Source organism: Staurois parvus, unplaced genomic scaffold, assembly GCF_062004578.1.
Source record: "Staurois parvus isolate SC_StPar_1 unplaced genomic scaffold, SC_StPar_1.0 ptg000503l, whole genome shotgun sequence".
NCBI classification, from domain to species: Eukaryota; Metazoa; Chordata; class Amphibia; order Anura; family Ranidae; genus Staurois; species Staurois parvus.
The window spans coordinates 1,403,966-1,417,293 of record NW_028318299.1 but is presented as its reverse complement, the minus strand read 5'-3'; the positions used below and the strand labels follow the sequence as shown (position 1 = coordinate 1,417,293).

General features: G+C 45.4%; 1 protein-coding gene across 2 annotated transcripts in view; it reads left to right on the top strand.

Moving 5' to 3' along the window:
* Positions 1-12,170, top strand: part of PFAS (phosphoribosylformylglycinamidine synthase) — a 38,465-nt gene extending 26,295 nt beyond the window's left edge. The window contains exons 15-29 of one of the 2 annotated variants that reach the window (XM_089689929.1): positions 963-1,124; positions 1,209-1,319; positions 1,767-1,898; positions 1,987-2,217; positions 2,306-2,486; positions 2,573-2,656; positions 3,565-3,720; positions 3,895-4,014; positions 4,737-4,882; positions 8,665-8,875; positions 8,948-9,039; positions 9,122-9,236; positions 9,741-9,893; positions 10,081-10,236; positions 11,384-12,170. In XM_089689929.1, the coding sequence (XP_089546055.1) occupies positions 963-1,124; positions 1,209-1,319; positions 1,767-1,898; positions 1,987-2,217; positions 2,306-2,486; positions 2,573-2,656; positions 3,565-3,720; positions 3,895-4,014; positions 4,737-4,882; positions 8,665-8,875; positions 8,948-9,039; positions 9,122-9,236; positions 9,741-9,893; positions 10,081-10,236; positions 11,384-11,706 (2,373 nt within the window). In that variant the 3' untranslated portion in view covers positions 11,707-12,170. The remainder of the gene's footprint in view (positions 1-962; positions 1,125-1,208; positions 1,320-1,766; positions 1,899-1,986; positions 2,218-2,305; positions 2,487-2,572; positions 2,657-3,564; positions 3,721-3,894; positions 4,015-4,736; positions 4,883-8,664; positions 8,876-8,947; positions 9,040-9,121; positions 9,237-9,740; positions 9,894-10,080; positions 10,237-11,383) is intronic. The other variant, XM_089689928.1, reaches the window with a different exon arrangement.
* Positions 12,171-13,328: the final 1,158 nt, after the last annotated feature.

Below are 13,328 nucleotides of genomic sequence, written 5' to 3'. Positions count from 1 at the left end.
CCAGAAACCAATATTTGTCCATCACTAATACCATTTTCCTCCCCATACCATCCACTACCCTTACCCTTTCTGCAGGCTGCATGAACCAGTAACCACTCACTACTCATCCCACTTACCTTCCCTTCCCTGAGGCCCTTTTCTTACTTTATCTTCATGCTGCAGAACTGATCGGATTCCACGTGCTACTAGGTAGGCTACTGTACACTGGAATCTGGTTGCGTTGTCTTACTGTGCTGCTTATATAAGCTGTAATTGAATACAACCCAGGATTTTCAGGCTTTATGTGTTGAGAAATGTTCCCAAAAAGAGACCTTAAATTATAAATTAAGTACAATTGTAATTAACAATGTGCAACGCACTGTGACAGCTGCAGCCAGCTGGTTTGTAAACAATGTGCAACGCACTGTGACAGCTGCAGCCAGCAGGTTTGTAAACAATGTGCAACGCACTGTGACAGCTGCAGCCAGCAGGTATATAAACAATGTGCAATGCACTGTGACAGCTGCAGCCAGCAGGTTTGTAAACAATGTGCAATGCATTGACAGCTGCAGCCAGCAGGTTTGTAAACAATGTGCAATGCATTGACAGCTGCAGCCAGCAGGTATATAAACAATGTGCAATGCACTGTGACAGCTGCAGCCAGCAGGTATATAAACAATGTGCAATGCACTGTGACAGCTGCAGACAGCAGGTTTGTAAACAATGTGCAATGCATTGACAGCTGCAGCCAGCAGGTTTGTAAACAATGTGCAATGCATTGACAGCTGCAGCCAGCAGGTTTGTAAACAATGTGCAACACACTGACAACTGTAGCCAGCAGGTATATAAACAATTTGCAATGCACTGTGACAGCCAGCCATTTTTTTTTTTTAATCCTAGTGACAGGGTTGCTTTCTTTTGAGAGCTTTGCAATATGAAACAAATCTGTGCTTCCCATCATCAGTTTTCCACTTTTTCTGCAGTTAGGGGACCCCACCCTAAGTGTCCTGGAGATTTGGGGTGCAGAGTACCAAGAATCCAATGCCTTGCTCCTCCGCCCAGCTGATGCAGAGTTCCTACGTTCGGTGTGCCGCAGGGAGAGGTCCCCTGTAGACTTTGTTGGGAGGATCACAGGGGATGGCAGGGTAAGTACTTAAGTCACCACAGTGCCTGGCTGTACCTACTTCAATAGCGCTGTCACTGAATTTCTTCCCTTTGCAATTGTGCAGATTGTGTTGGTGAACGGAAGAGAGGAAGATCCGAAACCTGATCACAGCAACCGAAATTCTGTGCCAGTGGACCTGGAGCTGGAGTGGGTGCTGGGCAAAATGCCTCGTAAGGTACAGATTATCCCCTCTCACTATAATGAGCAAATGTATCTTTTTGTTTGAAGACAAAACTGTACTGATTGTTTACTGTAAACACATCAGTCACATGTTAATAAATAAAAGAAGCAACAAAATAAGAGATGATCTTTTAAACCAGTTATAAAGTCAATTCACAATTGTTTACATGAGGTTGGATACCAAAAAGATGTTCCTCCACCTTGGCCGTACATTTCTCATGGACAGTTCAGTTTTTGCTTCGTGTCTGCAGGGAGACTTTCCTTCTTGGTAGGCTGACAAGGATTGGCCAAACACAGAGGCTTAAATTCCAATTTTTCTCTTTGCAACCAGATACAGATTTTTTTTCCACATAACAGTGTTGGTATATAGAATGTGGAGTTTGAGGAAAGTTCAGCGGAGTTCCCATTTACTGTTCTCCAAAGTTTCCCTTCTATATTTCAGGGTTTTGTGTTAAACAGAGTTGCGCCTGAACTCCAACCTTTGACGCTCCCTGGTGGTCTCACTGTCAGGCAAGCCTTGGATCGGGTTCTCCGACTGCCATCCGTGGCCAGCAAGAGATATCTGACCAATAAGGTGACTCCCTCACCAGAGACCTTCTCTGATTGGATATCCGGTCAGTAGTTCCTGCGTACTATTTCTCACACTCTGTCTCCATCTGCAGGTGGATCGCTCCGTCACCGGTCTCGTGGCTCAGCAGCAGTGCGTAGGTCCCCTCCATACCCCATTGGCTGATGTGGCGGTGGTTGCACTGTCCTATACTGACACTGTGGGAGGAGCCACAGCCATTGGAGAGCAGCCAATTAAAGGTCTACTGAACCCAGCGGCTGGGGCCCGGATGGCCGTGGGGGAGGCGCTGACCAATCTTGTGTTTGCCCTTGTCACTGACTTGAAGGTAATTCCTAATTCTAAATATTGAGACAGTACACAAGCACTGGAAATACACAGCGCTTCACCATTCATCTTACCATAATACCTTGCAGGATGTAAAATGCAGCGGGAACTGGATGTGGGCTGCCAAGCTGCCAGGGGAGGGTGCCGCCCTGTATGATGCCTGTGTGGCCATGTGTGATGTGATGGCTCAGGTTGGCATAGCTGTAGATGGAGGGAAGGATTCTCTCAGCATGGCAGCCAGAGTTGGCTCAGAAACTGTGAAGGCTCCAGGTAAGTAGAAGGATAGGAGGACCCTTGTCCTATTTTGTTCTATGTATCTCTTACATCCTCCTCTCTAATCACTTGTCTTATTTCAGGGTCTCTGGTGATCTCGGTGTATGCTGTGTGTCCGGATATTACTGCCACCATCACCCCGGACCTGAAGAACCCTGGCATGGGCAGTAAGTCTAGACATCTAGTTGCTTCTGTTCGTCAACCTAGGGTTTTACAAGCTGGGTTATTCTTGCTGCAGGAAAGGCATATACAAGGTGCAACCAAGTCTTAAATAATTAACCTTAACCTCACCCCCCCGGACTCTTCTGTTCTGCTGCTGGTGAAAATGTTGAAGCATTGGAAATGTAATCTCTACAGAAGGGCATCAGATTCCAGGTACAGGCATAGACTGAGCTGTGTTCCCACAAGCCCTTTTATCTGACATCACCAGACTAGTGCTCTTGCATTTAGTCATGTGAATGGCATCGGTCTACCCACCCCCATCATTATTATTATTATTACTACGAGTTTATATAGCGCCAAAGGGTTTGCTCAGCGCTGTACAATAGGGGGGACAATACATGGCACAGTACCAACAACAACAAACAATGTACGAGGGGTAAGAGGGCCCTACTCTTACGAGCTTACAATCTAGGAGGGAGGGGGTGTTGTTGGTCACTAACAGTCTTTAGCTGTAACAAGAACCCCAACCCTCATCATTGGTGGTCAGTAGCAGGCTTAGGCTGTAACAAGAACCCCAACCCTCATCATTGGTGGTCAGTAGCAGGCTTAGGCTGTAACAAGAACCCCAACCCTCATCATTGGTGGTTAGTAACAAGCTTAGGCTGTAACAAGAACCCCAACCCTCATCATTGGTGGTCAGTAACCAGCTTAGGCTGTAACAAGAACCCCAACCCTCATTGGTTTTCAGTAACAGGCTTTGGCTGTAGCAAGAACCCCAGCCCTCATCATTGGTGGTCAGTAACAAAATGTACAGCATGACTTTGGGTAGTCTGAGAATTTTCTTTTTCTCTTGACTTGGTGTGTTGGTGACCATTTTGGTATAATTGCTTTTGTTTTTCCATTCTGGTTCCAGGCATCCTCTTGTATGTTCCCATTAGTCCCGGTCGGCACCGGTTGGGTGGAAGTGCCATAGCACAGTGCTATTCACAGCTGGGAGAACACTCTCCAGATCTGGATGACCCCCAGACATTGGTGTCCTGCTTCCAGGTCACTCAGAAGCTTCTTAGAGGTGCGTTTTCTACCATTTTCCTTCTCCAGTGTCGCCCTATCATACATAAAGAGCACATACAATTATATATGAGTTTTATTGTACTGCATTTACCTTTTTCTTGTAGTATCTGGCATATATTTTGCGGTTTCTCCAATTGTTCTCCTCCTGACACTCCTTTTCTTTCATTCTCAGATCGCCTCCTGAGTGCGGGACATGATGTCAGTGATGGCGGTCTCATCACGTGTCTCCTGGAGATGGCGTTCGCTGGGAACTGTGGACTGGATGTTGAATTCTCTTCCCCAGACGTTAGCGGTAGGGAAGTGTTGCTCTTTGTACTCCCACATCTTGTGTAACATTAACCTAGAAAATTCTACAGATTCTACTGCTGGCTTCAGTGTCCCCCAACAAAGCCAGTGCCAGGATGCTCACTTATCGTCCTCAGTCCCTTGGCCAACTCTCCCTCTCACTAGTTTGGTGACTTAGACCTAATTTTAATCCCTGAAAGTTTTTCTGTTGTGAATCTCTTCACACATCAAGGTTATTTCATGGCGCCTGCCACTAATTGGCTAATTAATCTATTCAATTGCCTGATGGGTATGAGAAGGAGTCTCTTTTTTTAGATTAATTTATTTGGTATATATATGTAATGTTCTGTCTTGTACCTTATGGCTTACGCCGAAATGCGTAATCCATTTTATATGCACATTTTATTTTTTCAATAAAGTTCTCTATTCAGGAAGACGAGTGCTGGCTTTACCAATCCTCATTATTCAGTTTTATCTGTGCTGGGAAGACACACAGAGCCAGAGCACCAACATTCCACCTCTGTAGGGATTATCTCTGGGCCTAGCACTTGTTCATGGCTAATTTTCATCCCTTCCTAACTTTATGGCGCTCTATTCCTTGCATGTTCTCCAGTCTGTCACACGGACTTCATGGGTTTGATCTCTTGGGTTCTGAGGGGTCCCTTTATGGCTGTCACTAACATTAACCTACCTTTACCAATGCTCATTTTATCCCTCGTTTCTCTCCAGTACTGGACCTGTTATTCGCAGAGGAATTGGGGCTGGTACTGGAAGTCCCAGAGGCGGAACATGAACGTGTTATAGAGCAGTACCGAGTGTCTGGACTGCAGTGTGTAAAGATTGGACGCGCCCATGGGAGAGGACCTACTTCCATTGTAAGTCTTTTGGGAGGGATATGGGCTCATTGAACTTCCCAATGTTTTAAAGCTGAACTCCAGCCAGGATAAATATTACTCTTCTGTTTTTAAATTGTGGTCTCCCGTTCTTATATTACCCCTCCCAACATGCCCCTTATTCCCCCTCCTGTTTCAAGGTAGCTCTGTTTTTATACAACCGGGTGCTGCTTTTTTTTTCCCTATGGAGAATTGGCTCTCGGTCTTACGACCTCCTACATGAAGTTTAATGAAGGAGTTGCACTTCCTTCTGTAGGTGGGGGTGTGCGATCTCTTCAGAGCATGTCTCGCAGCCATTGATTGGCAGATATTATACTGGTGGGTGTAGTTTGCAGAGCACTGACGGCCCTAGTTCAGCCCACATTTACACTCACCGGCCACTTTATTAGGTACACCTTGCTAGTATCAGGTTGGACCTCCTTTTGTTTTCAGAACTGCTTTCATTCTTGGTGGCATAGATTCAACAAGGTGTTGGAAACAGTTTTTAGAGATTCTGGTCCATATAGACATGAGTTACTGTTGCCTTTCTATCATCTCCAACCAGTCTGCCCATTCTCCTCTGACCTCTGACATCAACAAGGCATTTTCCTCCACACAACTGCCTCTCACTGGATATTTTCTACTTTTCGGACCGTTCTCTGTAAACCTCAGAGATGGTTGTGTGTGAAACTCCCAGCAGGTCAACAGTTTTTGAAATACTCAGACCAGCCCGTCTGGCACCAACAACCATGTCACATTCGAAGTCACTTAAATCCCCTTTTCTTCCCCATTCTGATGCTCGGTTTTAATTTCAGCAAGTTGTCTTCACCACGTCTAGATGTCTAAATGCATTGAGTTGCTGCCATGTGATCGGCTGAGTAGCATTTGGGTTACCAAGCAACAGGTGTACCTAAAAAAGTGGCCGGTAGTGTGTGTCCACCATTGTGCATTTCCTATAAGTAAGACATTAATTCAAACTTTCTTACCAGCAAATTTATTGAGCATGGGGAGAGGGATCTAGAACGTGTGATATATGGATATAATATGTATAATTAGTACTGAAGTGTAAGTTGATCATCATAACTATGTAAAGTTGATTACTCTTTTTAGGAAGGTCTGTTAAATCCCTCAACAATGGGGGAGACTTACTAAAACTGGAGAGTGCAGAATCTGGTGCAGCTGTTCATGGTAGCCATCCAACTTCTAGCTTCAGTTTGTTGAATTAAGCGTTGCCAAAAAAAAAACCTGATTGGATACTAAGCAGAGCTGCACCCAATTTTGCACTCTCCAGTTTTATTCAATCAGCCCCAATGTCTGCCTTCAGTAAGTGTTTTATTTTCCACAGTTCTAAAACACCCATTGATCCTGCCAGTCCCCCCGGGAAACAGCACCTTCCTGTAACAGACACCGGGCATGGAATCAGATCTGTCCTACCACAGTCTTTGTGTGTCTTCTTCTGACATGGTAGATACAGGACATTGAGGCATGGTGCACCCTTATGCAGGCCATAGATGGGTCGAAAATCGGCCGATTTTTCGGCCGAAAATAAAATCGGACGATTTTCGGATCGTTAGTGGGCTATTTGTTCGGCCGTTTTTCGGTATTTTGGCAGATTTTTTTTATCGGTAAAGTTGGAAAAAAATCGGCCGATTTTCACGGCAATGATGGGCAAATCGGCCGATTTTTTACCGATAAAAAATCTGTGCATGAGCCGTGACCTGCAAGAGGAAGACAAAAAGAAGATAGAAGAAGAAGATAGAAGAAGAAGATGAAGAGGATAATGATGACGAAGAAGAAGAAGAGGATGATGACGAAGAAGAAGAAGAGGATGATGATGAAGAAGAAGAGGATGATGACGAAGAAGAAGAGGATGATGACGAAGAAGAAGAGGATGATGACGAAGAAGAAGAGGATGATGACGAAGAAGATGAGGATGATGACGAAGAAGAAGATGAGGATGATGATGAAGAAGAAGAAGAAGGATGAAAAATAAGAGGAATTCCAGTCCTGCAAAAAAGTGTCCCTGCAGAGAGCTCCGCTATTTGTTTGACAGTTCCTTGACATTTACAGCGGTTGCAACAATGTATCTATTTGTCTCCGAATAAAAACATCTGTATCCTAAATGGATACAAATAGATACAATGTTGCAACCGCTGTAAATGTCAAGGAACTGTCAAAAAATAGCAGAGCTCTCTGCAGGGACACTTTTTGCCGGCTGTAGACGGGATGAAAATCGGCCAATTTTTTTTTTTTACCATTGCTGGTAACGTCGGCCGCTTGAACGACCGATTTTTCGTTTTTTTAAAGAAAAATTGGCCGTTTTTCTCCCCGTCTATGGCCTGCATTAGTCTCAGAGTCAGAATACATCTGCCATGCTCCCATCCAGTCCTCTGCAGTGTGAGTGATGGCGGCTTCTGGTGGGTATTGGCGAGGGATGCCAATCATCCCTGTATCCTCTCCTACAGCCCTGGAACAAGTATGAGGTTTGCATGAAGATGAAGCTCTTCTTGGATCTGTGACATTGGTAGAAACTTCTGAGTGTTTTTTATTGCCTTCCCCGCCAGTCTCAGGATTGGACTGTGGCTAAGTAGTCATGTGATCAGTACATGTTTAGTGCTTCAGTATTTTTCATTTCAGTGGTCAAAATAAATTATATAAATAATGAATGAACACCCAAGCATTTGACTCGCCTAAACGTGTTTGCAAACACATGGCTTAGGGATGTTTTTGAAGCTGCTCTTCTACCAGGAAAAAAACATTTACAAGAGCCCCAGTCGTACCCTTAAAGTGACTCTAATGGTTGCAATTAAACAATATATATATATCAAACATGCCATACTTGTCTGCTCTGCGCAGTAGTTTTGCACAGACCAGTCCTGATCTTCTTCTTTTTGAGTCCCCCGCCGGCGGTCCTAGCTCCTCCCCCACCAGGGATCCTGGCTCCTCCACCCTACCGAGTGCCCCTAACGGCAAACCTTTTGCTTTGGGGGCACTCAAGCAGGCTCGCTCTCAAGCTATGCTATGGGTGTCCATTCACACACAGAGCGCAGGGTCAGCCCCACCCCCTGCTCACTCCTTATTGGCTTACTGGCTGTGATTGACAGCAGCAGGAGTCCATGGCTCCCTCTGCTGTGTTAGCCAATGGAGAGAGAGCGACCCGGGAGAGCCACTGCATTCATGTTCATCGTTGGATTGAGATGGGACTCAGGTCAATATAACAGAGAGTTGGGATGGGGGAGAGCTTCTCCTCGAAGGTTTTTTACCTTAGTGAATAGATTGCATTGAGGTAAAAAAAAACAAAAAAACTTGGGTCTGTAGAACTACTTTCATATACCAGCTATAGATTTACTCTTTCTCTGGCAAGTGTTGCCTCCCACATAAATCTGTGTATGAAAGAAGCCACACATACTGATGTACTGGAAAGCCAAACTCCTCTTTATAGTCCCAGATCATCAAACAACATTCCATTTTGCCCCCTACTAGGGCTTAATCATATGTTTCTACCATTAAGCCCCAGTATGGGGCAAAATGTGTCCTAAAGAGGTGCTGGTATGGAATGTCCTCCAATGAACTAGAACAAAACGATTTTAGCTTTCTGGTACCGCAGTGTGTGACTTTGTTTATATGCTTACTGAAGCCATTGACACAGAACCTAAAAATGACCTTTCCATGGTAGACGTCACCTACCTACGGCTAGAGTTCTCTTACTTCCTGAATGGTAGTAATGCGTTTTCAGGGACCTGTACAAGGCCGATATATAAATCATTTTATTATCATTTTCCCAGGTCAGAGTTTGTGTGAACGGGGTGGAAGTGCTTCGGGAGGAGGTGGGGACACTGAGGGCCGTGTGGGAAGAGACCAGCTTCCAACTGGAGCGTCTACAAGCCAATCCCAGCTTTGTGTCTCAGGAGGAGGCGGGACTTATCCGACGAGAAGGACCCAAGTATCAGCTGACCTTTAACCCCAGTGAAAAGCTCCCTCTGATAGCTGAAGCTGGTATGTGCATAGGGACTAAACCATCCATTTATTTTGATTCTGCATTGTCTACATGTGCTGTTATCTTCTCAGGATCCACCCATCCGCGGATAGCTGTTGTGCGTGAAGAGGGCAGTAATGGCGACCGAGAAATGGTGGCTGCACTTTTGATGGCTGGGTTTGAGGTAATGGCAAGGTCCAATCAGACGCTTGGCATTCTGTGTCTCCTGTAACTCTGATCTCTCATTGTCATCTTCTCATTTCCAGGTCTGGGATGTCACCATGGAAGATCTTCTATCGGGAGGCTGCACACTGGACATCTTCCGGGGTCTGGTGTTTGTTGGGGGGTTCAGCTATGCTGACGTTCTCGGCTCTGCGAAAGGTAAGAGTCCACCTGATATTCTGCAACATGCCTAAATATTCCGGGGGGGGGATTATGTGGGAAAATCTGTAGGTGTAGGAAACCCTTGAACCTGACAAAGGTCAGTCAGGCATACACAGTCCATCAGTTTTATTCCGACCAGTCTAGTGGGAGTTGTACTAGTACAAGTCTGCATGATGACATTTCTGACACGTCTCAATATACAGAAACTGTATCATTTATCAGAAAAGCTCCATATTTTAGCATTAAAACGCCATCCTTAAGCCCCAGTCACTGACATTGCCTAAGCTGAGATGATGTCATCAGTCTTGCACCCCTTTTATTAATTGAGAGAATCTGTTCTGTTTCCCTCATTTAGAAGCAATTATTCTTGCACCACCTTAATTCCCCCCATAGCATCATAAAACGTAACAACTTTAAGAATTGTTTCTTGTGACTTCAGTGATGTTGATGTAGAAATGTTGTTTGGAGCTTGTACAGTATCATTATATTTCTTTGTTCCAGGCTGGGCAGCGTCTGTGAAGTTCAATGCTGGTGTTCGCGAGCAGTTTGAAGCGTTCCGCCTTCGATCGGATACATTCAGTCTGGGAATCTGCAATGGCTGCCAGCTTATGGCTCTCCTGGGCTGGGTTGGCCCTGAGAACCCAACAAAGGCAGGTGGGTAAAACCAGAACTCCTGGGAACATTTCACAAATAGCTCTGTGTATTTCTGTGTGCCAGGAATTCACTCCAAAGTTCTGGCTGTTTGTCCCAGGTAGGACTCACATCTCTGTCTTTGTATTCGGTCATATTACATGTTACATGTGCCTTCCATGCTCTCAGTTGACATGATCTTTGCTTTCAGCAGGGCAGGGCCCCAGACAAGGCGTACTGCTCAGCCACAACCTCTCTGGACGCTTCGAGTCCCGTTTTGTTACTGTGAAAATTGAAGAGAGTCCATCTATCCTGCTACAGGGGATGTCCGGCTCGTCACTGGGGGTCTGGGTGGCTCACGGAGAAGGTAAAGACTTCATGCATTGTATCAAGTTAATGAGGGATGTGAGGTACTCTATTGGAAGTAATGGGTGATCTAATGGGTTATTGGTAGGGTATATGTAGTTCTATTGATGTATAGATAGTTCTTTTGGGTACTGGTCACTCTGGTGGGATGCTGGTTGGGTATAGGTAGCTTTGGCAGAAGTATGTCACTCTAGTATGGTATTGAGGGGTATTGGTAGGGTATATGTAATTCTATTGATGTATAGATAGTTCTTTTGGGGTATTGGTCACTCTGGTGGGATACTGGTTGGGTATAGGTAGCTTTGGCAGAAGTATGTCACTCTAGTATGGTATTGAGTGGTATTGGTAGGGTATATGTAATTCTATTGATGTATAGATAGTTCTTTTGGGGTATTGGTCACTCTGGCGGGGTACTGGTTGGGTATAGGTAGCTTTGGCAAAAATATAGGCCTCTCTGGTATGGTATTGGTAGGGTATAGGTAGCTCTGTTGGGGTATTGGTTGCTCTGGAGGAGTATAGATCACTCTGAGGTACTGGTTGTGTTTAGGTAGCTCTAGTGGTGGCTTAGGATGCTCTGGTGGGATACTAGTGATCTTTAGGTAGCTCTGGTGGTGATATAGGTATCTTTATTATTGTATTGGTGTGGTATATAGGTTGCCGTGGTGGGGTGTATGTTTCTCTGGAAACTTTGGAGCGTCTCATCTCCTGCCAGCCAATAAGAGCGCATTATTGGGCACTTGGGTTCTCTCATAGCAGGCAGTGGATGTTGCATATCTACATGAGCTTTCCAGGCTTCCTGCATGTGTAGTGTATAATGGACTTTGGTCTCCTGATTCCGAAGTGTTTGGAATGATTGTGTGGAGGATTTGAAGGGGGTGATGTCGCAGACATGGCTGGTGTGGTGGATGCCAAGCTTTGACCTTGTGGACAGCTTGCTACATGTGAAGGGCACAGTGGTGTCATTATCTCTTAGCTCTGATCCTGGGCCTACAGGTGACATTGATCATACTTGTACAGTCTGTCCTGATGTCCAAAACGCCTGCTCGGTGTCCCCCACATATCATAATAACATGGGCCTCTTAAATCTACTACCTGGAGTCCACAGGAGTATATGTCTTACTTGACTTCCTCCCTTTCCCTTCTTCCAGGTCTGATGAGGTTCCGGTCTCAGGCGGTTCTGGATCATGTGACCTCCCACCACCTAGCTTCTCTCCGCTATGTCGATGACCAGGACCTGCCCACAGAAGAGTACCCCATGAATCCCAATGGCTCTCCGTTGGGCATTGCTGGACTCTGCTCTGAGGATGGACGCCACCTCGCCATGATGCCCCACCCAGAACGCTGTGTCCTGACCTGGCAGTGGCCCTGGATGCCAGAAGATTGGAGTCAGTCGCTTAGTGTCTCACCATGGATGCGGCTGTTTGAGAACGGATACAGTTGGTGCCTGAAAAACACTGGGAGCAATGTGTAGTCGCAGGGAGTGGAGTGATGCCAGACTCAAACTGGTTTTATTTCCCACAGGTCACACTTTTCCACCATGTTTGCACTAGAGACTAATGCAGTGTGTCGTATATTACTGCCCTCTACACATTCCATCATAGACTCCACATCAAAACAGTGTATTATTGGTGACACTTCTGCCTTGAGGGCCTAGGGTTCTCGGTTTCAACCCAGGCCAGGACACTATCTGCATGGAGTGTTTGTCCGCTCTGTGCTTTCTTTGGTTTTCTCTAGGTACTCAGGTTTCCTCCCACACTCCAAAAATATGTTGGTACACATAATGGACTCCTGTCCAAATTGGCCGCAGTATGTGTATGTGAGATGGGGACCTTCGATTGTACGCTCCTTGGGTGCAGGGACCAATGTAACTGTACTGTATGTAATGTGTGGCTTAAATTGTTGACGCTACATGCAGTAAATAACTGTAATAAATAATTCTGGTCTGCTGCTTTTTCATGGTTGCCTCTAAGCTTACCGAACTTTAAATGTGTGCTGTGTGTCAGGTCCACCCAAAAATGATAGTTCTATGGGAAGCCTGATGGGCTAAATTAGTGACTGGGTTAGTTCACCAGGAGTGACGTACAATCTCAACCAAAGTTCTTTGAGGTGTTCCTGCTCATTGCAATGTAGAATTAATATTAACCTCTAACAGGATGGCGGGAACCCCCGTGAGGTCCACAGCAGATGAGCAACATCAGCAGCTCAGTGCAAAACATCTCACCAATAGAGCTCCTGAGAGCAAAATCCTTAGATCATGAGTCTCCAAACAAAGGGCTAGTTTACTGTCCTTCAGACCTTAGGGGGGCAGACTGGCCAGCAGGAGTAGACCTTTTCCTAGTATCAGTGGGAGAAATAGTGCCCCATCTTTGGTATTAGTAGGAGAAATAGTGCCCCATTATTGATGCCCGTGGCATGAATTATACCCCATTGTTGGAGTCAGTGTGCAGAATACTTATAACCGTGGGGAGGAATAGTGCCCTAAGGGCCAGTTAAAGGCAAGTTAAGAGACCAATGTCTGAGAGCAGGGGTCTCCAAACTTTTCAAACAAAGGGCCAGTTTACTGTTCTCCAGACTGGGTAGAAATGTCCTGATCCCAGCATCAGTCAGAATAAACATGGTGGATTTGTGGTCCAGAGGAGGAGTAGCGTCCCATCATTGGTAACTGTGGAAGAAATGGTGCCCCATTGTTGGTGTAAGGTGGAGGAATAGTGCCTGGAATAATTGGGAGGAATAGTGCCCCAAGGGCCAGAAAAAGGCTAGCAAAGGGCTGGATCTGGCCCTCAGTCCACAGTTTGGAGACCCCTGCCTTAGATTAAATGTGTCAATATCCAGTTTTGGTGGACTGTCTAATGACTGTACACACAGTCACCAGGAGTGGGCAGCACTGATGACCTCAGTGATTTTAGTTTTTACACCTAGTAATTTTAAATCCAAAGTTTTATTGGCATTATAATTTAAAAAAAAAAACCCCATAAAATTTGGTATTTTTACTATTTTCTGAATTTTTGAATCCTGGCCATTTCCATCAGGATCAGGTTGTAGCGGTACGAAGTCTTGAATGTACTGTATTATGTGCGTTTGTTCTGCCTTGAG